Genomic DNA, 25,480 nt, shown 5'->3' on the forward strand with positions numbered 1-25,480 from the left:
CTGTCTTCTTCCAAAAACGGTGGCACACCTGTCCTCGGGTTGTCTGGTATTGCAGATCCGCTCCATTCCCTTTGACCTTATCCAATAGATCTAAGCTGCAATACCAGACACAACCCAGCGACAACTATGTTGTGTTTTAATTTTTTTCTTGTACAATCCCTTGTAAGCCATGTAAGGGTTAAACACCTATTATGTACATGATGGCCTACTACAGGGATCACTCATGCAGCTATTTTTTGCAATTTATTTGCTGGAGCGAACGCTAAAGGAAGGACATGTAGAAAGGAGAGAGGAACTAGTTCTCAGTTCCTTTTTTTTTTTTTTTTTTTTTTTTGATAATTTGTTTGTTTGCCCAAAAAAAAGGTCGGGTGAGCGCTGTGCTGCTTCGTTTCTGATCGGCTTTAGTGTAGGGTCTCAATAGAAAGTCTGAGTCCGTACACCGCTTGCTCGGCTTTCCGAGCTATTAGGAACTAAGCGGGACGTCGATCACTCAGGCACTTCTGCTGCTTCGTTTTAGATCGGTGGGGATCTCAGCGCTCGGACCCTCACCGATGAAAACTTCTGACGTGTCACTATGACACGTCAAAAGTTTTTTGTTTTTTTTTAAAAGTTTAGTTACACTTTGAGTGGAGGAACCCTAAATCTTTGTACCAATAAATAGAATGTAAAACGCAAGGTACTAATCTTTTATAGTGCCTATATTAATGTGTTTTCTACCTAATGGCTATGGTAATACAATATTTCAATGCAGTGCCCAAGCTGACTATACCAGGGACAACGCTGGCAATTTCGATGGACCTCTTGGAAATGGCAAGCACGAAAAGATAAAGCAACGTCGAGCTTCTTGCCCCAGACCAGATAAAATGACTCGATTCAACCTGTCCTTCCTAGAGGTATGTGACTTTGTTTTCCAGTTTGTTACCTTGCATAATGAGTGAGAAGTTCTCATCCATTGTTCTTCTCCTCGTGCCGGCAGGTTTCAAGCTTTGGTGATAACATGGTGGAATGCCAACTAGAGACTCATAACAACAAGATGGTGACCTTTAAATTTGATGCAGACGGAGATGCTCCAGAGGACATTGCCCATTATATGGTTAGTTTCACTGAAACTACTGCTTAAATAGATTTATTTTTGTTATACATATAGATTACATATAACAAAGTTTGTGAATTCTGACTTATAGTGTGTTCACTTTTTTTTTTTTAACATTCTATATTTTTGGCTATTTTTCAACACCGAAATCATAAGCCAGTGGAATACATCAATGTAGAAAACATACGCATCCATCTCCATCATAAATCAGCAAAAAACACGCAGAAACATGAAATAACCAGCAAGCCATAATATGCATACAACACATCTATATAATGCGTGTGTTCACTTTTAAATGTAATTTCCACCTTACATGTAGAATTATTCTACGTAAAAAGTTGAATTACTTGGTAAATGAATTACAATACTCCTCTTTTGGAGATCCAGCTGGAAGAGCGTAGTATTTCTTTGGAAAAAACATATGCAAAATGTCTCTTCTCTAGAAGAGCAAAAAAAAGTTTCCTTAGTGCCCCCTATATGTATCTTCCCATGAAGTCCAATGTCCAAGCCTTGAAACATTTCTCGGGTTAATAGCCAAACTAGATACACCCATCTGTAGACAGCACCGTTTCGGTGATGTTGCTCCTCATCAGCACAGAGTAAGATTTCGGTTGGCAGAATGACATGCTTTTCAGGCAGCTTTTGGAAGGTACCGATTCTCTGAGAGTATAAGAATGAGAGATCACAAAAAAAATCACTCTAAAGATTAAAGTTTTTGTTCTAAATCTCTAGGTTGAGGATGACTTTGTACTGGAAGCTGAAAAAGATAAGTTTGTAGAGGAGCTGAAGCTGATTGTAACGCAAGCTCAGGAGATTCTGCGCAGTATTCCAGTGGAAGAGAGAGCTGAACTAGCCACATCCGAGTCAACCAGCCAAGTGAGTTAGAATGCTGTTCAGTAACCTGGCCACATCTTGCTGTTTTATCCGTTGTATTAACTTGATAAAATCCTCTTATAGATGGGATCTTCTGAACTTGTGCAAGTGGCAGCATCAGCCCCAGCCGGAGGTGAGTTACATTGGAGTGATTGGGATCTCCATTTGAAACCAAATAGATCGCTTATTGAAAATGTAATGTTTGGAATGTTAAACCATTAACCAACTAACTGAGGAAAGATTCATTTTTCTAAAGATTCCGGTGAATTGCAAAAAAAACCTCTTTACTTTACAGGGTGTCCAAGAACAGAAATATTTTCAATATACTTGGTCTTGAAAAATACACTTTCCAGTACAGTGTCCTGCTCCAAGCCCACTGCCGGCCCTCCGGGAAGTGACTTCACAGCACATGACCCATAACAGCCAATCACGGCACAGCCTGGTTGCGTTTTGTCTGCAGGGCTGTTTCACGATTGCTTGTTGTGGTCATGTGACTGCCTGGAGGCAGGGCAAGCCGTATATTGAAGATATTTTTGATTTTTGAAGTCCTGTAACGTTAAGGAGTTTTTCAGAGTTTTTCAGATTAACCATAGCACATATCCATTTAATGGCTTCATCTTGATGGGTCTGTTTTTCCAACTTTAGTGACTGTATAATTCTCCATATATTTGCGGAGCTTAAAAACTGTTGTTTTTTTTTTTGTCCCCAGGGGAATCCGCACCACAGTCGTCACCTGTAGGTCGATGGAGATTTTTCATAAACCAGACAATTCGAAACCGTGAAGCCCAATCATTTGTCACCCAGACTGCAGTTACCAGAGTTCCTCAGCAAGCTACAGGTCAGGAAACTAAAGTTGTTTTGTTTCTATCGCATATAATTGTGCTATCATATTCCGCAGCGCTGCACAGACATTGTTATCTTTCACATTAGTCCCTGTCTCCCCAATGGGGCTCACAATGTAGTTTCCCGCACACGCGCACGCACACAATGTTTTTGGAGTACCTGGAGGATTCCTACTTCATAGTGCGTTAGTTTAAGTCTCTGTTCACATCTCCACATGTACGTTTAGGGTATACGTCGGGAAGTGCACCTGATGTTTGTGCCGATGTGCCCATAGACTTCATTAACCAAATTTATTCCAAAAGGGTTTGGCTGGATTAGATCAGTATACCTTTTAAACTTTATTGAAAGGGTAGTCGAGAACTTCACTACAAGTGGTATATGTTGTTCTTTACAGGCATCTCCGCCTGTATACAGGAATACAGTTGTATTTGTCGGAGGGATATGTTCGATGGGATGCTTAGTAGCAGCACAGACGTTTGCTGCACCCTTTCCCCTCGTTTTTCTATTCGGAATTAGTTTCCACTACATGTAAAAAAAATATTTTTATTTGGAAACCTAATTGTTGAGAATTCTCATTAATTCAGGTCTACCCTGAAATTCAACCCAATTTGCAGTGTCAGGGGAACGCTTTATCTGCTGTCTGCAGTCACCACAGGATCTTCCCTCTACACGTGCCCTCACTCTTCTACTTTCCTTGGAGTGTGAAGGCATAAACCTCTGGTGTCGGCAGAAGTACACAAGGGAATGTGCCTGTGACGCAGAGCGTTTCTCCTTTTACCAGAACCCTAGGCTGCTGGAGCTTTCTCTGTTATGTTGTCTGGAAATAGCCTGGCATTGCATCAGCTTGTCATTCTCTCCAAGTGTCACTGGCCTGAGTAATGCGTAACCTCCTGCCAACCTGTCCTGCGAGTGTGAAGTGAGTCTATTCTGTGATTGTAAGGTGGCAGGTTCCTCATTCTGAAGGGCATGGGGATCATTTCTCTGTGGTCCACAAAGAGTTTTGTAGCATTAAAACAGTAGATCTTTAATAAGGCATCTTATAGAGCCATGTGTTTGTTATGTAATACTGTAACCTGCTGTGTGTGTAAACCCGGCCATTCACATTCGATAAATGTTAGCGGAGCCTGCGAATATCTGCCATTGGGGTCCAAGAATCGAGTATATTGGATCTTAACCTGCACAGTCCTTTGGTTCCATGGAAGATAAGTGCTACCAGACGCATCTGGCAGCTGCTTATCACCTCTCCCTCCCTACAGGTCCAGCTAATCCATCTGATGAAGTTGGGGGGGGGGACAACAAGCGCTAAACCAACTATTTTAATATGTGAATGGCCAGTTTTTTTAGTATAGTACTCATAAATTCATACTCTTCTCGTTTTTTGTTTTTTCTTTTTTTCTTCTCCCCCCAGGACCACATAATGAAACAAGGCGTAGTCTTCCTGAGGATCTTTCTAGTGCTAAGCAAAACTGCTCCTTTCAGACCGGGCACACTGTACTCTCCACATCCTCCGACGGGCAAGTTTCATCCAAAGAAACTGAGCCTTTGGCAGTGACCACTACTGTGGTAAATGGTAATGAAATCCTGTCCTCTAGTATTAATAACAATAGCTCCGTAGCAGTGCAGAATCCGAAAGAGCCCGAGGTATATAACAACAATATAGCTGTGGTAACAGAAGCTCCGCACCCAGCCTTTCACACTGGTAGTGATCAAGATTCACAAGTGGCAAATGGTGGTGTGTACACAGTGGAGTCCATTGTTCAACCCACTGCTGGTCCCTTGTCTGCGCAGAACACCACAGTTATGTCTCTCGGACTTACTAAGTCAGACAGTATCGGACCATCCGAAACTCCTTACTATCCACAGACACCTGTATCTGAATCTTCACTTGTGCATTCTGCTTCAGTACAGGAGTCTGACAATGAAGGTCCCCCAAAAATAGAATATTCCGATAACTGTATCAAAACGCTTGATGAAAAATTGAGAAACCTGTTATATCAAGACAGCTCTGCCAGCTCTTATGCCGACAGCCAGAAGGAGACACAAAGTACGGAGTCCCCCCTTTCATCTTCTGCTGAGGATACCCTGTCTTGCCCTGCCCCTGATGCAGCGATTGTGAATCCTGACAGTATTCAGGACCCTCCGGAGCAGACAGAGCCTGTCGATCCCCTGCCTGTCAACGCTGCTGAAGCGCTCGTTGCGGTTCCTGGTGAATTAACTCCATCTGTAAGTAATTGATGTCTCCAAGATTTGCCTGAGACATTTACTGGAAGTGCAAGTTTGCAAGTGTGATTCTCTATATTCTCTTCTTTCCCCATTTCAGATGTAGTTTAATTTTCATTAGCAATACATTTCCCACCACCAACGTTTATTGCTAGCTAGAAATTAAATCCATTTCTTTTTTTTCTCACTCTCTGATAATGTTGAGCAACTCAAGAGTCTGTTTGCCCAAAGCAGGAACTTATTTTCTGTTTTGAGCATTTCTATATATATTTTTATTTATTATGCAGTTCATTTGGGCATATAAACCCCACATTTTGGTCTTTTAAGCTTATTCCTTAATGTTATATAGTGTCAGGGGTGTGGTTTGGTGTGTAGCAAAGAGACTTGCAAAGATTCCATTTGTGCTCTTCCACCACACTGATGGTAAGATGTAACCGAGTATTCCCCATCTACCCTGGAATATAAAAGTAAAGCTTTAAGCTTAAAGTGAATGTCTGCCTTTTTTTTTAAATCTAAAGAACTTCAAATTTCTTTGCTAATTAATTTCTTAATATACCTTTATAGCAGTCAGGGCATTGTTTTTCATCTACAAATCTACTTATATGGAAAAGATAACATGTTGGCTGTCTGCAGCCGCCACTAGAGGGAGCTAACTGCATACTTTTATACAATCGATTTAAAAGGGTATTCCAGAATAAAGCATTTTTATCTACTATATTCATTGGTTAGGTGATCTGTTCTTGATAACTGGGGGTCTGACCGCTGGGACCCCCACCGATTGCCATCTGCTGTACTTGACTGTTTCCATCAGGGCCATACACTCTGAATGAAGCGGCAGGGCAGGCCCAGCTGACTGACATTTAAACTCCTCCTAGCCATCATCTTGCTGCTGGGGTAACAGGTCCGCTGTTCTGGCGATTGGTGGGGATCTCCGAGGTCGGACCCCCATCAATCAAGCAGTTATGACCCTTCCAGTGATTAGATGAAAAATTCTTTAGGGTAGAATAGCCCTTTAAAAGGGTTGTCCCACGAAGGACATTTATCACCTTTTCACAGGATAGGTGTTAATTGTCTGTTTGCTGGGACCCCCACTGATCTCTAGAACGGCGGTCCGAGCCCCCACTTCCTCACTGCACGACCGAGTGAGGAGTAATTAAAATGCTTGGTGACCACGCGTGTGTCCTGCCGCTCCATTAAATGTCTATAGGGCTAAGAGAAACCGCTAAGTTGCTTAACTGTTTGTCGTCCCCATAGACATTGAATCGAGCGGCAGGGCACGTGCACGACCACCGCTCCATTCAATCTCCTCGTCACTGTGGTTGTGCAGTGAGGAGAAAGTGGAGGCTCACGACCCCCTAGCAATCAAACTTTTATCACCTATCGTATTTCCTTCCTTTAGTGATAAAACTGTATGCAGTAAGCTCCCTCTAGTGGTAGCTGCAGGCAGCCAGCATGTTCTCTTTTTAATTCCTTGTCTATGCAGATTTGTAGCTCTGTATCAGAAAAAAACTGATTTAGGCTGCTATAGGATTATTAAAAAAATGAATAGGGGATTCTTCAATGCCTTAAGATGTGTATAGCTCTGTTCATGCTTGTGAAAGGCGTCTTTGCATAAACAAGAGCTAGAATGTTCCACATTAGCTGTACTGGGACATGGTGGGGCCTCATTGAGAATGTATGCAAAGCATAAGTGCATTATCCAAAATGAGAAGCTGACGGTTACTATTTTCCCTTTTTGGTAGGAACAAAACTTGCTTTATAAAATTCTTCTCAATACCGTTTCTAGTATTATTCACATTCTCATTATTCTTATTCTTCCTGAATTTCATCCTCTCCAGGAAAGGTCTGAAGACGCCTGGCATCCTGGAAGTTCTTCTCATGCCTGCACCAAACGCTCTATGGGCACTGGAGCCGCGCATCTACAGACAGGAGGTGGATATTTTGGCCTAAGCTTTACTTGTCCTAATCTCAAAAACCCCATTAGCAAGAAACCGTGGGCTCGCAAATTAAAAAGCTGGGCATGCAGGTTGCGGCATTCCAACAGCTTATTCAAGAGGTCAAGAGTCCGCCAAGGTAGTGTTGCTTACAGTTAGGCCCGTACCATAGGAAACATCCCTTTTGGTTATTTCCGTACGTATATATATATTTTTTTTTTTAGTGAGTTACCTTTTTATTTCGTTTTATTCATCCTCAGAAATGTTCCCTCACGTTTCTTGCACTTTCACTTTTTTTTTTTGTGTTTGTCTAGCTGTGTCTTTACTGGCACATTGTAAGAGCATCGGACGATCATTGCTTTATGTCTTCATGTGAACCACTGGTTTATGCCTGAGCATGGCAACATGTATTTTAGCTGGAGCCCGCACGTACCGTTGTATTCCTTTGCCCCCCCCCCCCTCCTTCACTATTGTAGTAGGATATCAGGCCTTCACATTTTGTTCGTTTAGCAGAAACTTCTGAGCTTTGTTCTTTCTTTTTTTTAATCTCTGTTAGCTGATGATGATGGAGTGAGACGAGAAGTACCTGATGCTACGCAAAGGGTGGTAGAAGCACTGGCTGAATGTGCCTTGTCTGAGGGAACCTCTTCTGGAACCAGCGCCTTCAAACGTGGACGTTTTCAGGTCTGTGCTTTAAAAGGGGCTGTAAAGTTTAGAGAAATTTTTTTTTTCTTTTCCCGGAAACGGCTCTTCTCGTCTATAGGGTGTTCCTGTTATTTCAGCTCTTACCTATTCAAGTGAATCTGCATATATTTTGATCATAGGTGAATTGCGTCTAAAAAAAAAAAAAAAGTCGCCAGGGAATTTTTTTTTATTTTGTCATGGTTGTCCAAAATAAGATCACTTCAGTCAGATCATTTGTGCCCCATTTGGAAGGATTTGGCCCACTTTTAGTATTTTTCAAGCCATCCGCAGTATTCTCAAAAGTCTTCATCAATATGAAAGTTCAGAAGAATTTTATACTTCTCCTGTCCAACTTCTTCACCTTACAGTTTTCACGGACTGCCTGTCATAAATTTACAACTGGCAGTCTTGTCTTGTAAATATGCACCTTTGCGTATTTATGGGGCTGGTTTAAAATGGCTTTACGCTGGTTTTCTCCACTTCTGTCTTCTCTGATTTCATATACATTGCAGCCAATGAGTCAATTGGTCGTGGTGGTCACATGAGATTGCTTAGATGTTATAAGAAGATTGTTGCTGGGTGGAATTAGAATCAGCACAGCGCCCAATTGTCATTGTAACAGGGCTGATTTCCCCTGTAACTTTGGCTGCTGGGACAGCCCATTTTATATTAGGAAAATATTGTGTCAAAAAAAATGTATCAAATAATAAAGTCCCCGAATAGTTTTTAAATGATCTTTGGGGAAAGACCCTAAATATTTGCGCTCTTCAGCAGCAATTCCGTTCCTAAGCAGAGTCGAAAAATTGCAATACACACCAGACTAACGTCGGCCGGACCTGCGGGAACCAGACAACCGTCTAATGTGTATTAGATGTTTGGCCAACGTTCGAGGTGTTTTGGCATTTGCTTATTCCCCTCTCCTCACTGAGAACACATAAATTTTTGGCCAAACCAAACGGATGTGCCTATTGAAAGGTCTGGAGGAATAGCTGTTGGCCAAATGAGCGTTTGGTTGCCCGCTTTAAGAGGTATATGGCCACCATGAGGGATTTTAAAATCCCTCGAAGAAAATTTGCGTGTCATTTGAGATGGCCTTCAATGAAACTTGCCCTTTTGATTTTGCTTTAAAACTTTTTTTTTAATTACCTTGTGGTTTTATCCTTCTCTTTTTCATCTGCAGGTTGTCACGGTTCCACAACAAGAACAACCCATTGCTGCTGAATTTTCCAATATTCCTCACACATCCCTGCAGTCTGAGAGAACCGTATCTGCAGAAGAGACGGAGCCTGCCGCCACTAGAGCTGAGGAAACTCCACAGTCTGCCAGCATAGCTTGTGAGACAGATGCATCTTCTCTTACCCCTGATCGGGAATTAGAAGAAACCTCTGCCATGGCCAGCAGTGCCCTATCTAGTTCTGCGGTGTGGATGAGAGATATACAAAAGCTAAGCAGCTTTGCCAAGCAGGCTAGTAGTGACTCAGAAATGTCTGCAGCCCCTGGTACAGCCCAAGATTTTAAAGCACGGGAGGCTGGACAGAACTGCTTTGGGGAAAAAGACTTTACCCAAAACCAGAATTCCCTTCTCTACTCTCCATCTTCTCCCATGAGCAGCGATGATGAATCTGAATTAGAGGACGAGGATTTAAAGGTGGAACTGCAGAAACTGCGGGAAAAGTTAGTGCATTCTGATGTTTTTTTTAAAAAAGTTTTATGATATTCTTTTACAAATCAAAAGTAACATTATACAGTATATCATTTAATGGTACGCCAATACAAGACAAAGTACAATGCAATAGTAAATGAGTCACTTTTGGAAGGTATTACACCAGAGATAACACATGTAGTAATAATCAGGGCCTAGAAGGTGCCATCCATTGCCAACCAACCATCACAACACCACATTCACACTACAATCAAACCTGTGCGCCACCTGACCCTGCCACCACCCAACCCCATCAACAACCAATAAGGCATATTATACCGCAGTCTCCGGAACCTCCAACCAACGCAACCACATATTCTCAAATTTGTATGGGCACTTCCTATTGAGATACAGCTTTTGATAAAGAGGTATATAATTATTAAGAAGTTGAAGCCAGTGCACCAGACTTGGACAATTCTGTTGTTTACTTTACATAAACTGTCCTTGAAAACTTTGATCTTTAGACTAAAGTTAAATTGGTATTTCCATCCCAGGCATATATGACACATCCACAGGATATGCTATATATGTCTGTTAGATGCAGGTCCCACCTCTCACCTGCTAGATGTGGCTTCCAGCTGCCGTATCCAGATGGAGAATAAATAATGAAGTGGCTTTCTCCGTTCACTTCTATGGCAATTACGAAAACAGCCGAGCAAACAGCCCCAGTTTTCAGCATAGGTTTGGATCACATAGGTGGGACACACATCGAACGCATTTACGGCATATCCAGTGGATGTGCTGTAAATGTCTGTGATGGGAATAACCCAAAAGCTTAGTAGAGACCAAAGCTGCTATTATAGAAATAGGACTTCAGGGAAACTCAACCTGGAAATTAAAGGGAAACTCAACCTGGAAATTAAGAAAATGTAACCAGATGTAAACTTGATTGCAATATGAGACAGGATAAGATCAAAAGAAAGTAGGGGATTAAAGGGGTTGTCCACAACCGGACAACTGATGACCGTTCCACAGGACAGGTCATCATTATATGATCGGTGGAGGTCCCACATCGAGACCTAGCACTGAGCAGCTGTTCTGGCTGCCTCCGGGCGCCGGATGTTTTGAACGGTATTCCGTAGTTGGAGCCGGAAGCAGATGGCTCCGGTTACGTAATAGCGGCCGATCTGCAGTTGTCGGAGCAATCTGCTTCCGGCTCCAACTACTGCATACCGTTCAAAACATCCGGAGCCGAGCGGCATCCGGAGCAGCTGATTGGTGTGGGGTCCGGTTGACGGACCCCCACCGATCATATACTGATGACCTATCCTGTTTTCCACAGGACAACCCCTTTAGGAGGAATTTTTTTGTTTTTTTTGTGTATTTTCTATGTTTAGTGTTCTTTTAGATATAGAATGTTGGACAAATGCGCATATTTGTTTGTTATACAGGCACATTCAGGAGGTGGTGAGCTTACAGGCCCAGCAGAACAGAGAACTACAAGAAGTATATGTACGTTTGCGCGCTTTGAGGGAGAACAAAGCACAGTCCTCTGACAATTCTTCCCAACCAATGTCCCCACGTCGTCCCAGGTCTCTTAAAAGTAAGCAGCGCAGCAGACCGCAGTCTGTGACCCACATGGATAATGGGATCGGACATTCAGGTAAACGGTCATTCATAAATAGCGAGGGCTGAGTGTCCTTCACTAGAAGGTGCGCGGACTCGAATTACCAGGAATCTTAATTGCTTGAACATTTGTCATTTACATTGTTACTATTTAGCACCCACAAGTATAATTTACAATTTTTAGCTTAACTGAAAAATGTATGTACGAAATAGAAAAGAAAATGCAAGGGGTTGACGGATTAGGATGATGTATAGGTTCATCTTTGCTTATACACTATATGGACAAAAGTATTGGGACACATACACATTCTACCTACAGGAGCTTTCATGACATCCTGTTCTGAATCCATAGACATTGGAGTTGTTCCCCCTTTGCAGCTAAAATAGCTACCACTCTTCTGGGGGCTTTCTACAAGATCTTGGGGTGTCTGTGGGAATGTTTTCCCATTCATCCAGAAGAGCATTTATGAGGTCAGACACTGATGTTTGAGGAGAAGGCACACAATCTCCGTTCTAGTTCATCTGAAAGGTGTTGAATGAGGTTAAGGTCAGGGCTCTGTGCGGAAGTTCTTCCCCAACCAAACCTGTTTTTATGGACCTTGTCCACTGGGGCGCAGTCATGCTGGAACAGAAAAGGGCCGAACCCCAAACTGTTCTCGCAAAGTTGGAAGCTACAATTGTCCAAAATGTCTTGGTATGCTGAAGAATTAAGATTTCCCTTCACTGGAACTAAGGGGCCGACCCCTGAAAAACAACCCCAAGCATTACCCTCCCCCACCAAACTTTACAGTTGGCACAATGCAGTCAGGCAGGTAACGTTCTCCTGGCATTCACCAAACCCAGACTCATCCGCCAGACTGCCAGATAGAGAAGTGTGTTAATCACTCCACAGAACACGTTTCCACTGCTCCAGAGTCCAGTGCCGACGTGTCTTACACCCCCCTATCCGACGCCTGGCATTGTGCTTGGTGATGTAAGGCTTGCATTTAGCTGCAATACCATGGAAGCCCATGCCATGAAATTCCTGGGCACAGTTTTTGTGCGGATGTTCATGCCAGAGGAGGTTTGAACCTCAGAGTCAGCAGAGCATTGGCGACTTTTCTGCACTATGTGGCTCAGCACCGTGGTCTGCCATTTCATGGCTCAGTTGCTGTGGTTCCTAAATGCTTCCACTTTACAATAACACCACTGTGGAATATCTATGAGGGAATACATATCATGAACTGACTTGTTACATCGGTGACGTCCTATTACAGGACCGCGCTGGAATTCAGTGATCTCTTTACAACGACCCATTCTATCACAAATGTTTATAAAGGCGACTGCCTGGCGAAGTGCGGGACTCTATACACCTGGAGGAATGGGACTGAATGAAACTCCTGAATTCAATGATTACGATTAGTGTCCCAATACTTTTCTCCATATAATGTATATTAGGGAATTGCATTTGCATCTAGTCCTATTGTATAGAATCTTTTACAAGTGGGAACAGTTTGGCTAATAATAGAGAAGGAATGAGAGAATCAGAGGTTGTGTTGGTTGACACCATCATGATGTGCTGAAAGCCTATCTCCATTGACAGACCATAGGAGCCAGGCAGAGTAGACATGAGGAAATTGTCCCATGCCTGCTCTACCTTATGACATGATACTTGTTAAAATGTAGCCGGGTACTCCAGAGATAGACACACACTTTGCTGTGGCGCTCTGTCCTTGCAAATAGAAAGGGAGGGGGGATTTGCAAGTGGGGGACCTAAAAGCGCTTATGTATAGGGTTTGGCTAACACAGGAACCCCCAAAAAAGTCTTACAGGTAGAGAAGCCTTCTACTTCCATAAAACTACCATCTCCCTCTAAATGATTATAGATTATTGCATTATCTGATACTGGGCGGTGCTCACAAGCCATAGGCATTCAATAATTGTAGGCTTCATGATCTTTTAACAGAAATAGGTCATGACTATGGCCACCTTATATGAGTACAACCAAAAGTAATGTGTGTGAATGAAAAATACAAAAAAAGCCCAGAAAATGTAGTTATCACTGCTTGAATTTACAGACTCAAAACCTGAAGTTTTATCACTCATGAGTCCTCATGACAACACTTCCTGCCTGTTCGCTGGTCTCCTTTAGGCTTGTGATAAGAACGTTGTGTGGATCTAAATTGCCATGCATATTAATGTACACACGTGTATACACATTACTGTCAGTATTTAAGACTGGATGTGAAGATGAATGAAGATAGTGATTTGGTACCACCCCATAAAAATGCTGAATAAAGTCAGAGCCTAGAATAGGGATTATGGTCATGAGGACCTAGACGTACAACAGCCTCCGGCTCTAAAGGCTATGAAAACCTTGAATACAATTTAAAAAAAAACTAAAAATGTATGTATGTATTTTGGGATACTACGCACTTTTGTAACATACATATAATATAATTTGTTGCTTAGTTTGTGTTCTGCAGCTTCTATGTATCGACTGTACATACAGGTTGCAGAACGACGTTGTCTGCTGAATCAGTCAGTGAGCTGGTTTAACATCAGCTCCCGTGTGCCTTTGACACCTCATCTAACCCGAAGGCCGTTTGCACATGATGCGTATTACGTCCGGATGTTCGGGTGGCAAATCTGCAAAGTACTAGCAATGTGAATGAGGTTTTAAGTAATCTCACCTGTTTGCAGAATATTATCTGCATTTTTTTTTTTTATTCAGATTTCCTGCACCAAGTTGCATGTAGCCGAGTGCTGATGATCTAAATCTAAGATGGTTAACTTACATTTGACATTACATTAAAAAAAAAAATAGGCACCAAAGGTTTCCATAGTGTTTAACATTTTGTAATTTCAAGCCCCAGTAACTTGGTGTTTTTAAGAATGTTTTTGTACAAGGACTTTGCATATGTTACTTTATACTATTTTGAAGTGTTGGGTATGTAACTAACCGAATATTGAAAATATGTGTGCCCATAGGACCGGATCCAATCCTGTCCTTGGCTCATACCAATATGTCCAGATTGACATGGTCTCAATGTGCTTCACCTGTACAAGGTGCGCGGCCAAAAACCTCAGCAATTTGCGGTAATATCAAATGCGTTTTTCCCCTGTTTTGCTGCGCTGCACATCAATGCCGCATGGCCACTATGTGAATAAGGGTGCCCCCTGCAGACTGATAGAAGTACTGCTGGCTATTATGATGTGTTAATTGGAAATTATAGATGTCTTTCTTATTTAGACTTTTTAATATTTTTGGGTTCTTTATTCAGATCAGCAATGCAGTGAGAGTAACTCGGATGCCGGCCAGCTGTTGGTCTCTGAAAAGAAGAGTCTGTTCACTGACGACCTGCATAAACTGGTGGATGACTGGGCAAAGGAAAACTCGGGCAACTTACTTCAAAAACCTAGCCTGAATCAGATTAAACTGAACCAGAACCGCCCAGAGGCAGACGGTTGGAGTCGGGTTCATGAGGTAAGAATTGGTCCCAAAGTGTGTTTCTTAATCCTTTCATAACTTAAGGTCTTGGGCCATCGAGACTAGAACTAAATTTGACCTTTCTCATTAATATCATTGAGTGACACAGCACCATGGCTATAGGTCTTTGCCACTAGGAGGCTGACACTAGGTAGGGCAGTCTTTGCTATGCCCGGGGAGACCATACCCTTCCCAAAGACACTGGCTAAATCCGTTGTAGCCTTGAGTCTGTAGACATAACTTGATGTTCAGGGTTGCCATGCTCCCCCCCCCCCCCCCCCCCCCCCCTAGCTGCAGGGTGTTGTCAGCCTGGACTGGCAGCCTAGTCAACCCACTGTGGGTGCAGGGAGACCAGGCATAAAATTAACCCTGGAGATTGACTGTTTTTCATATGGTAATGGAAGGATATCTGAGTGAAATGTGTTTAATAATTTTGTGGGTTTTTTTTCTCTCTCTTTTTAGACTTCACCAGTCTCATCAAGCTTCCCATCTTCTTGGGCCCCAACTTTGTCTCAGATTCATGGGACTGTTCCAGCTGCTATCTCTCAATCACTTGTACACCCAAATTTTACATCCGGAGGCATTCCATCATACCCGATACCACATGCCTGCCAGCTCAATGCAATGGGCAACTCCGGCTACCCTGTGCAGTGGTCTAATCAGAACCCAGGCCTTCCCTCACAGCACCTTGCAGCTTACCAGCCTGGAATTGGAATGCAAGCATTTCCCTCTGCTACAGCTCAGAAAGCTGCTACAATCCCATCATCCCCCAAATGATCCCTTTTAAATGACTATAGACTCTTCTCTGGGATCTCACCGCCTTCCCGCACAGACTACATCAGACACCCACTCGCTGTTTCTTTGGTTGTTTTACCTCTTTGGTTGGTTGTGATACACAGGGTGTGCTGATTTATGCCTCCCCGGTTAATGGGGATTTTTTATTTTTTTTTCTTACGTGCTGTGTTGTGTGAATTGGGTTTGAACGTACCCTAGTTGCTACACATAGTCATTCTGCAATGTGATTTCACTTTTTACTTTCACCTTGGAGAAAGCAAATACCTTTCTATGAGGGAACTCCTGGTGCCATACAGGTGGATGAATGTGTCCCAGCCCTTCAAAAGAAACCGCAGCCAAGTGAAGTACTGAGTGAGGGGTGTGGGGAATATTTCACTTGTCATATTCTCCCATCACCTCCCAAGCCTTTGTACAGGGTTACACAGCACAACAATGTCTCCTTTCAACTAGAGAATCCTCTCGTGGCTTCTTCACTTCCTTTGCCCCCATGTTTGTTTGTTTTGGAGGGTGATCAGACCCTTCCCTTGAAATTTGTCTTCTCGTTCATTTCGTTGTATCCAGTGATTCCATTTTTGAAATATCCTGAAGCAGAAGCTCCCTACACCAGCTTTACAATAATGTGAATTGATATGTTGTTTTGCAAAAAGTTACATTTTATTTTGGATGCTTTCTACCCAGGCAGTGGTACAGTTTCTGCTATCCGTTGACGGCGGCAAGCTTCATTGGCTCCAGAGCAGGGGTGCTTGTTTTATTCTCTTCTCGTTTGGACTTGCTCTGAAGCGCAATGTCTCTATGGCTTCACCTGCATGCATTTAACCCCCCCATCAGTACCTTCTTATAACATAGAGGCCTTGTAGCTTCTGTCTTTTGCGCAGCTGCTGCTTCTGCTTTGCCTGCAGACTCTTGCTGTGCCTTGGGGGATATTGTACATTCTGCCATCTCTGAATTTGATATGCCATTTTGGCTACTTGCTGTGCTTAGAACGCAGTGTGCAAGCTGAAGGTATTTTAAGTAAAGATTATTGTAGGTACATTTTTATACTAGATAACTTTTTTTTTTTTTTCTCCCCATTTCCTCTCTATTATTTTAATGAGGGCTTTACGAGAATTTAAAAGGATTGTATGGAATTAGGAATAATGTGGTTTCTTTATTTTAGAGCGCCACACCTGTCCAAGGGTTGTGTCTGGTATTGCAGCTCTGCTCCATCAAAGTGAATATGGATGAGCTGCAATACCACACACAACCTGCAGACTGTTTTGGCACTGTTCTAGGAATAAAGCAGTCCGGATTCTCTAATCCTGAACAACCCCTTTAAGTTTGACAATGTTGCAGAAAAGTAGTGTATAGGACCCAGCTTAGGAGCAAGATATCATTTGAATCCAGAAAATTGTTGGGTGGGTTCCCTGGAATTTAGTTGAGTGGTTCTGATGGGACACCCTTCAGTCAGATGTCATGGTTTGTGGAACCCTACAACCACTGCAGGAAAAATAAGGCATTGCACTATTCATCTCAATGGATTTTTATGGTCCGCCAAAGCAGAAAGAGCCGTGCTAATAAAGGGCGTCCTGATCCAATCCCATCTTTGTCACGTATGCCCGAACGGCACATGAAAAGGGACCACCTAACGCAGACCGGCTTTTTAGAAAAAAAAGGCCTGCTTTTTTTTTTTTACAGGAATAGCACCATTCAAGGGAATGAAGCTGAGCTGCAATACCAGACACAGCCCATGGGCAAGGGTGGCGCTCTTTCTAGTAAAAAAATCAGACCCTTTTTTTTCCTCTTTCTGGGCGACCCCTTTAAGACCTTTTAATTTTATGAGGCTCTTTATTGCTCAAGGTTACAGTAAGGTTTTACTGCTGTGAATTTATTCTTGTGCCATAATCATAAGGTAGCACATATGGAGGATTTGTATTGACATGAGCGCAGCATTCATTCCTGCTCTTCTCCTAAAGCTCCATTATTGTTTTTTGTTTTTTTTTAATCTGACATTTTTGAAACATTTGTGCAATGGAAAAAAAAAATTCTTGACAGTTCGGACAGTTGGTCCCCACATCCTCGAGGATAGCGCTCTCTTCTAGGTTTATTTATATTTGTACAACGTTGTATTGTCCTCTTCTTCTGAGGCTCTGCGTGAATGGCTGGGTAGACCGTATCATTTCAGCTATAATTTGCTTTTATTATTTTTGTTTTTATCTACCTCGTTTTTTTGTAGCGCCCATCCTGAATGCAGGAACTGCACATTGATGGTTTGTATCAGAGAGGGCCTTCCCTTATCTCTGGCCTTCCTCTCTGTTCTTCCCCAAAACTGGTAAACTGAAATAAAGAACACGTAGGCACAGCGTCGCGGCCGGCAGCAAATATCTGTGGATTACGGCCTAGAGGGGTAGCTCTTATACATGTATTCCCTTATCTAACCGCGACACAAGTGTTTCTTACTACAATGTGAATGGAGTCTTGCCTTTAATAACCTGACTTAGTGTCTCATGCTAGAATTGTTAGTTTGTGCTTAGATCTTCACCGGAGGTATTGGCGCTCAATGTTTGCCTTTCATTTTTACGAATAGGGCTATATAGCGTTTACTGGGATTGGGGGGGGGGGGGGGGTCATCACATTCCCACTACAGCCTTGTCTTCCTAGGCATCATGGGGATATGTGACTTTGGCCAAAGCTGAAAATGTAACTATCAATCCCTTGGAAAACTTGAAGACTTTTTGAGCTTGCCTTTTCTGTAGTTAGACAGCTGCAGCCCGAAGAAAGTAAAACACTTGGCTTTAAAAATAGAAGCGGATTTTAATATAGTATTTAATTTTATTGAAAAGGGTTTGTCCAGGATCTAAAAAAAAAAAAAAAAAGTCCTGCTTTTGTTTTTCCATAGACTGTTCTCTTCTTCATTTAAGTGAATTGGGCTGAGCTGCAATATCCGACACAAACCGCAGACATGGGGGGGGGCGCTATTTCTGGATTAAAAGCTGTGCCTTTTCCTTATCCTGGACAAGCCCTTTAAATGGGTCCTTTACCTACGTCGTCTTCCACCCTATGGGCAGAAGTAAACTGCCTGGTCTGTCTTAAACATTTCCTTGCTTCTGGATGGATCCATGGAGACTAGGCGGCTCGCCTTCAACCATGCAGGTGGCGTCTGAAGGCGGACGACCATCGTATTACTGCGAGTAACATTGTGGAGTCAGCAGTGTCATGACTGTTCTTCATCCTATTGGAAGCTGGCAGCCATGTCTTGTCAGGGTGGCCACTAGTGGTTTCTTTTAGTGAAGTTGCGAGAGATATATATATATATATATATATGTATATATATATATGTATATGTTCAGCTAGACTGTGATATTGATATGTAGGAGCTCTGTTAATATGTGAATGTGCCATAATACTCCCGTCAAAGGGTTGTCTGTGTGATATAAATGAATTTTCTACATTTGAACAGTTATTGATGGATCCTGGAATGAGTCTTTATGTGCCCCACACTGCGTCACCATGCAGCATTTACATGACTCTCAGTATAAGTTGGGGGGTGTGACACTGTACTGGCCAATTCTTGCATTCCCCTTGAAATGTGTTCTATATGGTTTCAAACCTATGCCTCTCCAGCATGCTGGGAGTTGTAGTTTCACAACGGCTGGAGAGCCACAGGTTGGAGGCTGCTGGTATTGAGCTGGTCACTTGATCTCTAGCGTGCAGGCTCCATCTGTAGTTACAGGTCTGCATCTTTTTGGCTGTGGGATTGGGGTGGTCATATAGTGAGTCTCTTCTGCACATTAACTTTGTACGAGGTCTCTCATGGGTGACGGACTTCTCTCCATATGGGACTGTGGGTCTTTTATGAGGTGGAAGCCGTAGTGTGTATCAAGAGTTCTGATATCCAGATTACTGTATATGCAAACCAAGCGATCCGGTGTCAGATCGGTCATGATTTTTCCTTGGGATTAACACCCTACTGGTCTAATATAACAGCCACTGGTTTTGCGTATACAGTTCAGCTTTTATTTTTTCTTCTGAATCGGCACCTGCATAATATACTACTACTTAGGTGCGTTCCCATATGTAGAGAAGTCTGTTGCCATGACCGATTTGGCCAGAATGGATTTGGTATATGGTAAAGTTGTGGTTTCTGTCCATTATATTGCGGGGGGGTCTAAGACTATTGTATTCAATTCCCATAGAGACCATTTAAGATGGTGCTATACATTAGACAAAATTTCTCAGAATCTAGCGGGATTGGTCAACAACCTCATGTGTATGAGGATCTCCTGACTGAATGGTGGGGGACAGGGATCAGGCTTGTTGGATTTTAGCACACCCAATTCTTTGCTTTCTTACCTCGGGAGATGAGCTGCCGCCAGGGGTGTATGGCAGCGGCTTGTTTTCTCTCCCCGTTGACCTAGCACGCTTGGCAGACGGTTATTTCATGTGGCCACCTCTTACCATATAATGCCTTTACACTCGTTTGGTTCTCGATGGTCGTAGGCTTTGGGGTAAATGGTCTGGGTGATTACTTTATTGGAGTCGTAGCAACTACTGAACTGTGAATAGTATATTTTTTCTCTTTCTGGAGCACAGGACGTGATGCTTAATGTGATATGGAGGTAGAATTACAGTAAATGTTTTCTGCGTGCGATTCTCTGCTGGATTGTGCAGGAGCGATATTCTGCCACCCCGTGACACATGGAGGATTTGCTGTTACACAGCCGGTGTCGTCCCCTGTAATATATTTCCTTTTTCTCTTTTACTTGGCCGTCGGTTTGTAGATGTGTCTTAAGGTGAATGTAGCTTTGTGGAATGTAATCCAAATCTCTCCAGCTCCCTTGTCACACTACTGACCTAGTGAAGCGACGTGAGCCGGCCACACTGCCGTCATCCTCTCCGAAGTGCAAATATACCAGTGGTGGGACTGGCGAGCAGAGTAAATCGGTGCTTTATATGTATTATGTGAGTGGCGGCTTCTCTCATGGTCGGAGGCACACTGATGACGTCATACGTCTTCTGCTGTCTAGTCTACCTGGATGTTTCTTAGGCCAGATTCACATGAGCGCATGTTTCGTCCGTGTGATGGCCGTGAAAAAATAGGACGTATCCTATTTTCGTCCGTTTTCACGGATCCCTCAAAGTCTATGAGGGATCCATGAAAACGGGTGCGACTCGGACATGAAAAACTGACATTTTGCACTCGTTCGTGTGATTCTGGCCTTCGTTCTAGGATTCTGGGAAAGAAGCTGGGTGTTATTCAATATGTCTACCTTTACAGCTCCCAGTCACTGTGGTCTACCTATGCAGCAGTATACTAGAGGGTCAGTCAGGGGCTTGGTAAGGCTGAATAAAAAACCACATGACAAACCCCTCTCACAGGGCCGAGCTGCCCCCACATTACTGAATTGACCCCTATTGTATCACTGCATAACCAGGCATATATTTTATTTTCAGAAATGTACATAACTGAGCAACAACTTTAACAACTTTACGTCAGAGGACGACTCCATGATTCCTATTTACTGAAGAGGGAATACTCTTTAAAGACGAACGAGCAGCTTACGTGACATGTTTTAGTAAATACTTCTATTCCCTATAAAATAAATATTTTCTTAAATGTATATTGTGCCATTCCTCAAACTACGAACACCACAAATTGGGTTATGTTTATTGGCACAATGAGAAATAATGATATTTTATCAGAGTATTTCTCATTGTGCCAATATACATACACAATTTGTGGTGTTCATAGTTTCAAGTATGTGGCAATACTAGGACAGTGCCCCGGCGGAGGTATTTTGTGCCATTCCTCTGTTGTTCCTCCTGGAAATGTATGCATAAGTTGACAACCTGGTGTTACAATTCCCCTTGTCGATGTGGTGTGTCCCTGGCGCTATCAGCACTGATTGGACAGTGTTAGACTGTGTAGGTAAATGACCCGCCGACAAGGGGAAGGTTTTGTTCTATATTTCCAGGAGCAATAACGGGGGAACGGTACCTTGCAGAGCTGTAATAAAATATTCTATATAATTGTCATGAGAAATATAAGTATTTACTAAACCAGACCTGTCAGGAGAGCTGATGGGTGCTCTTTTTGAGACCCCTTACATGAGGGGGGGGGTCTTTGGTGGAAAAAGATGAGGGATTGTCTATACCAGTACACCGTTTTACTATGCGGTGGTTATACTGCATCTCTACAGTCCTGGCACCATGTAGGACAGGAGCAGGTGACTTGTGGCTTCTCAACAAGCAGTTGCAACTGTAGGAAATTGCTGTTTCGCACTAAATAGTAAATTTGCTTTCCGTTCCTTTAAGACATGCCGCTTTACGCCACTGTTGTCGTTTTCGTTTCCGATCTTCGGTTGATTTTCGTATTTCATACATAAGAGAAGCCCGGTGGCGAATCTTCACATCTTTTCGATTGAACCTGCTGATTTCGGGACGACGTTCATGTACACTGTTTTCTTGTCAACATTTCCAAACTGTGAATATTTTTTCGCGCTCCCCAGGGATTTGTTCAGAATGTCTGTCCTTTTTAAAGCTCTCCCTTCTTTCCTTTTTACTGCTGGATACCAAATAGCAGTGAACATTGCAACGATTTAAAGAGCCGAAGCGAAAACAGCGTTTCAGTTCTTTTGAAATGGCAGCTCTGGCTCGATCTCTCGTCTTTTTTTTGCCTTTTTGTATTATTTCTTACGAGTCTGAACAGATCCCTGCTTTAAATCTACCAGTGGTTTGTGTTTTATACATAATATATATATATTCTTATTACAAGTACTGTGTTTATTTTTGAAAGTTGGTCTTTTACTGCAATATACTTAAGTTTAGAGACGCAGCATGCACTTTTTTGGGGTATTTTAGAATACTAACATTCCATCACTGGAATTGTAATTGTTTAACTACAGGAGGGTCTTGTAAAGTTTGCATAAAAAAAAAATCATTAAACTGTCATTATTAAATGTTTCTATGGGTTTTATTTTCTTGCACACGCTCACAAAAATTCTGACAATTTTTTGATTTTTATAGAGGTTGTGGCTCCGTTTTTCTGATGAAGTTCCATATCCTCAACTTACTATTACACAGTCATGAAGTTAAATGATATAATTCAGGCTGCCCACAGCTATTACTAGGTATAGTTTAGAGGGGTGATCTCGGCACAGCAACCCCAGTCCATATATCCTATCAGGGCATATGGACAGCATGGGGGGGAGCATTGCTCAGGAGCCTTCTATGTGCCAGAATGGAGAGTTGCTCTGTATACTATGGTGGATCTGGCATGTTCATGTATTCATTTGAATTGCTGGCATTTAATGCTACATTTCCACTGCAGCTGCCAATTTTCAGAGGCTTCCTTTGGCGATAACGACTGATTGCCGGCAGTAAGGGAGACTGGACCACCTGCAATCATCTGATTGACGGTGGTAAGGGAGGCTGGATCACCTGCAATCATCTGATTGACGGTGGTAAGGGAGGCTGGATCACCTGCAATCATCTGATTGACGGTGGTAAGGGAGGCTGGATCACCTGCAATCATCTGATTGACGGTGGTAAGGGAGGCTGGATCACCTGCAGTGAGCTGATCACCGCCCTGGCTTCTTTTTAAAAATGAGTTGTCTTGGTAAAAAAAATCTTTTAAGGCCAGGGTCACACATGCAGTATTTGGCACAGTTTTTTTTTTTTAGAAAAAGAAAGGTGTAAAGAAAAGACGCATCTTCTTTCTTTTATGTCCACTCCTGTGTTTGGCTAAAAAAATAAAAAATGAGCCAAAAAAGGCATGAAAACTGTGTGTGAGATTCAGGCCTAATGGGATCTGTATCCATCTGTCTTCAATAAGCTCCCCCTAGTGGCATTTACATGTGACCAGAATTTTATCATTTAACTCTAGCTGTGTGAGTACATATAAAACAGCTGTTTAGTCCATGAGCACGGATCAGTATAGGAGTTTGTTGATACATGGGTGTAGTATACTTGTCAACACATATCTATGTATTTTTTTCCATGGATTACATAAACATATAATTCCCCACTGCCATCACCCACAGCTGTGGTCCTTAACATCCACAGTCCCCTGGTGCCAGTCATGTTTGGAGGAAACAAAGGATCTGACAGGTAAAAATCCCACCTATTGGACTTTGGAAAATTGGGCAAATATTGAAGCTCTGCGTACATAAACCTGTCTGCAGCACTCCCCAATGAGTCCCAAACCGACTGTGAAACTGTTTGGGGGAGTCTCTTATGGATTGGGTTTCCATAGTAGGGACAGACCAGTCTAAGCTCAGCATGCCCAATGCCGAGACTTGGCTGAAGTGGTATATAGAGCACTTGCCGATACTGGACTTAGCAGTGGTGTAACAGATCACCCTGGGGTTGGCAGATGCAGAACGCTTACGGTGGAGGAGGGAAATCATATAATATCCCCAGCATGGTTAGTAACTTTCTGATAGTTGAGGGCCCCCACCGATCATGAGGACAGGGGTTCCCTCACTACACTCCCTGCATTGAGGGGGAGTGGCGGTCGAGCATGCGTTCGACGCTCCATTCACGGTCTGAGAATGATGGAAAACGGTGAGTGCTATACTCTGCAGTTTCTGTTGATTCTATAGACTCTGAAGCATCACACATGCCTGACCGTAGTGAGAAGTTTCTGGACTACCATTCTTGTGAACTGTGGGGCCCTCAGCGATCAGGAAATGAGCACCTATTCTGTGACTAGGGGATAATTTATGATTTTGGGAATACCCCTTTAGTGAAAGTGGGTGGCATCTATGCTACTTACTCCCTTAGTTTTCTGTACAGAGCATAAAAATGCAAAACACATTTCAGAAACATGACAACTATAGATGGTTTGGTAGGTGCCGGTGCTCTTAGTACATTTGGTACAATAGAAATGGTATTAGACTAGCAAGGAACTGATGAGCTGAGGTATCTAAGCTACCACTGACACTGCTGATTGTCCAGCCTCTCCGTCTGTTATTATGTGTGGGAACAATGACTTGACAATAACGAGACCGATGACATGAATGTAACGGGTGAAGCTTCATGGGAACATGATATCCTCTTGGCTGGTGATGCCAACGATCACATTTACAGAAATAGCATTAACATTGGTATGCCAAGCACATCATAACGTGAATATAGCAACTACTGCTCTGCAATGACATCCTTAAAGGGATTGTCCACTTTTAGAGGGCAAAGCTCCAGTGCAATGAAAACCCAAGAGAGAGAAAAGAACCCCTTCGATCCATTCAATTTGATATGACTTTTTCCAGCTCCTGATCTTCCTACAAGGACATAGGATACATTTCCATAGTCTCAAGGTGCTCTGATGTAATGGGTCATTGGCTTGCTGGGTCTTTACATGCCAATTAGGCAACCCGGTCCTGCAAATAGCGTTGGCATACCCTTAGAACAGCATTAGGTCATTATAGTACATGTCAGTGAAATTTATCTGTTAAACGCCTTTTAAAAAAATATATATATTTCTAAGGCCTTATTCAGACGAACGTGATATATGTCCGTGCAACGCGCGTGATTTTCACACGCCTCGCACGGACCCATATTAGTCTATGGGGCAGTACACTGTCAGTGATTTTTGCGCAGCGTGAGTGCGCTGCGTAAAACTCACGACATGTCCGTTCTTTGTGCGTATTTCGCGCATCACGCACCCATTGAAGTCAATGGGAGCGTGAAAATGACGCGCACCACACGGAAGCACTTCCGTGGGACGTGCGTGATTCGCGCAACAGCAGTGAAAAGTATGAATGAAAACAGAAAAGCACCACGTGCTTTTCTGTTTACAAACATACAAACGGAGTGTCATAATGACGGCGGCTGCGCGAAAAGCTTAGCCGCGCATCATATAGGGCTGACACATGGAGCTGTTAAGTGCCTTTTGCGCATGCAAAACGCCGCTTTTTTTTTTTGCGTGCGCAAAACGCACACGCTCGTGTGAATCCGGCCTAAGAGGTTGTTTTTTTTAGCAGCAGCAGAAAGTATTACAGTTCTGTGTCCCAGCTGCTGCAGAACATCATACTACGCACTTCAGAACTTAACGGGAACCTGTCGCCAGCATTTCACCCGTTAAACTCTCCTCACCCCTCGCTGGACGTTGCTGTTAAAAGTTCATTGCTGTCGTCCCCTCTCCTAAACTCCTCCGACCGTAAATAACGGTCTGCAATTTTGCACCTTTTATGGTAATCTGGCAGTCTCATTCGTACCTCTTATGCCCTTCCACCGCTGAAAACTGGCCTAGGCTGAAAGCCGAAATCTCGTCTGAGATAGCGCGCATGCGCCCGTCATATTAGGTCCTACGTTCTTCCCTACTT

The 25,480-nt window shown here is 43.0% G+C and overlaps 1 protein-coding gene across 6 annotated transcripts in view; it reads left to right on the top strand.

Moving 5' to 3' along the window:
- WNK3 (WNK lysine deficient protein kinase 3) overlaps nt 1–22,118 on the top strand; it is a 76,673-nt gene extending 54,555 nt beyond the window's left edge. For 3 of the 6 annotated variants that reach the window (XM_075835237.1, XM_075835234.1, XM_075835235.1), the window contains exons 13-25: nt 752–893; nt 977–1,093; nt 1,826–1,969; nt 2,051–2,099; nt 2,676–2,804; nt 4,218–5,032; nt 6,868–7,102; nt 7,520–7,647; nt 8,828–9,321; nt 10,741–10,952; nt 13,886–13,963; nt 14,179–14,381; nt 14,847–22,118. In XM_075835237.1, the coding sequence (XP_075691352.1) occupies nt 752–893; nt 977–1,093; nt 1,826–1,969; nt 2,051–2,099; nt 2,676–2,804; nt 4,218–5,032; nt 6,868–7,102; nt 7,520–7,647; nt 8,828–9,321; nt 10,741–10,952; nt 13,886–13,963; nt 14,179–14,381; nt 14,847–15,161 (3,061 nt within the window). In that variant the 3' untranslated portion in view covers nt 15,162–22,118. The remainder of the gene's footprint in view (nt 1–751; nt 894–976; nt 1,094–1,825; nt 1,970–2,050; nt 2,100–2,675; nt 2,805–4,217; nt 5,033–6,867; nt 7,103–7,519; nt 7,648–8,827; nt 9,322–10,740; nt 10,953–13,885; nt 13,964–14,178; nt 14,382–14,846) is intronic. The other 3 variants (XM_075835239.1, XM_075835238.1, XM_075835240.1) reach the window with 3 other exon arrangements.
- The last annotated feature ends 3,362 nt before the right edge of the window (nt 22,119–25,480 follow it).

The sequence above is a fragment of the Rhinoderma darwinii genome, chromosome 8 (genome assembly GCF_050947455.1).
Source record: "Rhinoderma darwinii isolate aRhiDar2 chromosome 8, aRhiDar2.hap1, whole genome shotgun sequence".
Lineage (NCBI taxonomy): Eukaryota > Metazoa > Chordata > Amphibia > Anura > Rhinodermatidae > Rhinoderma > Rhinoderma darwinii.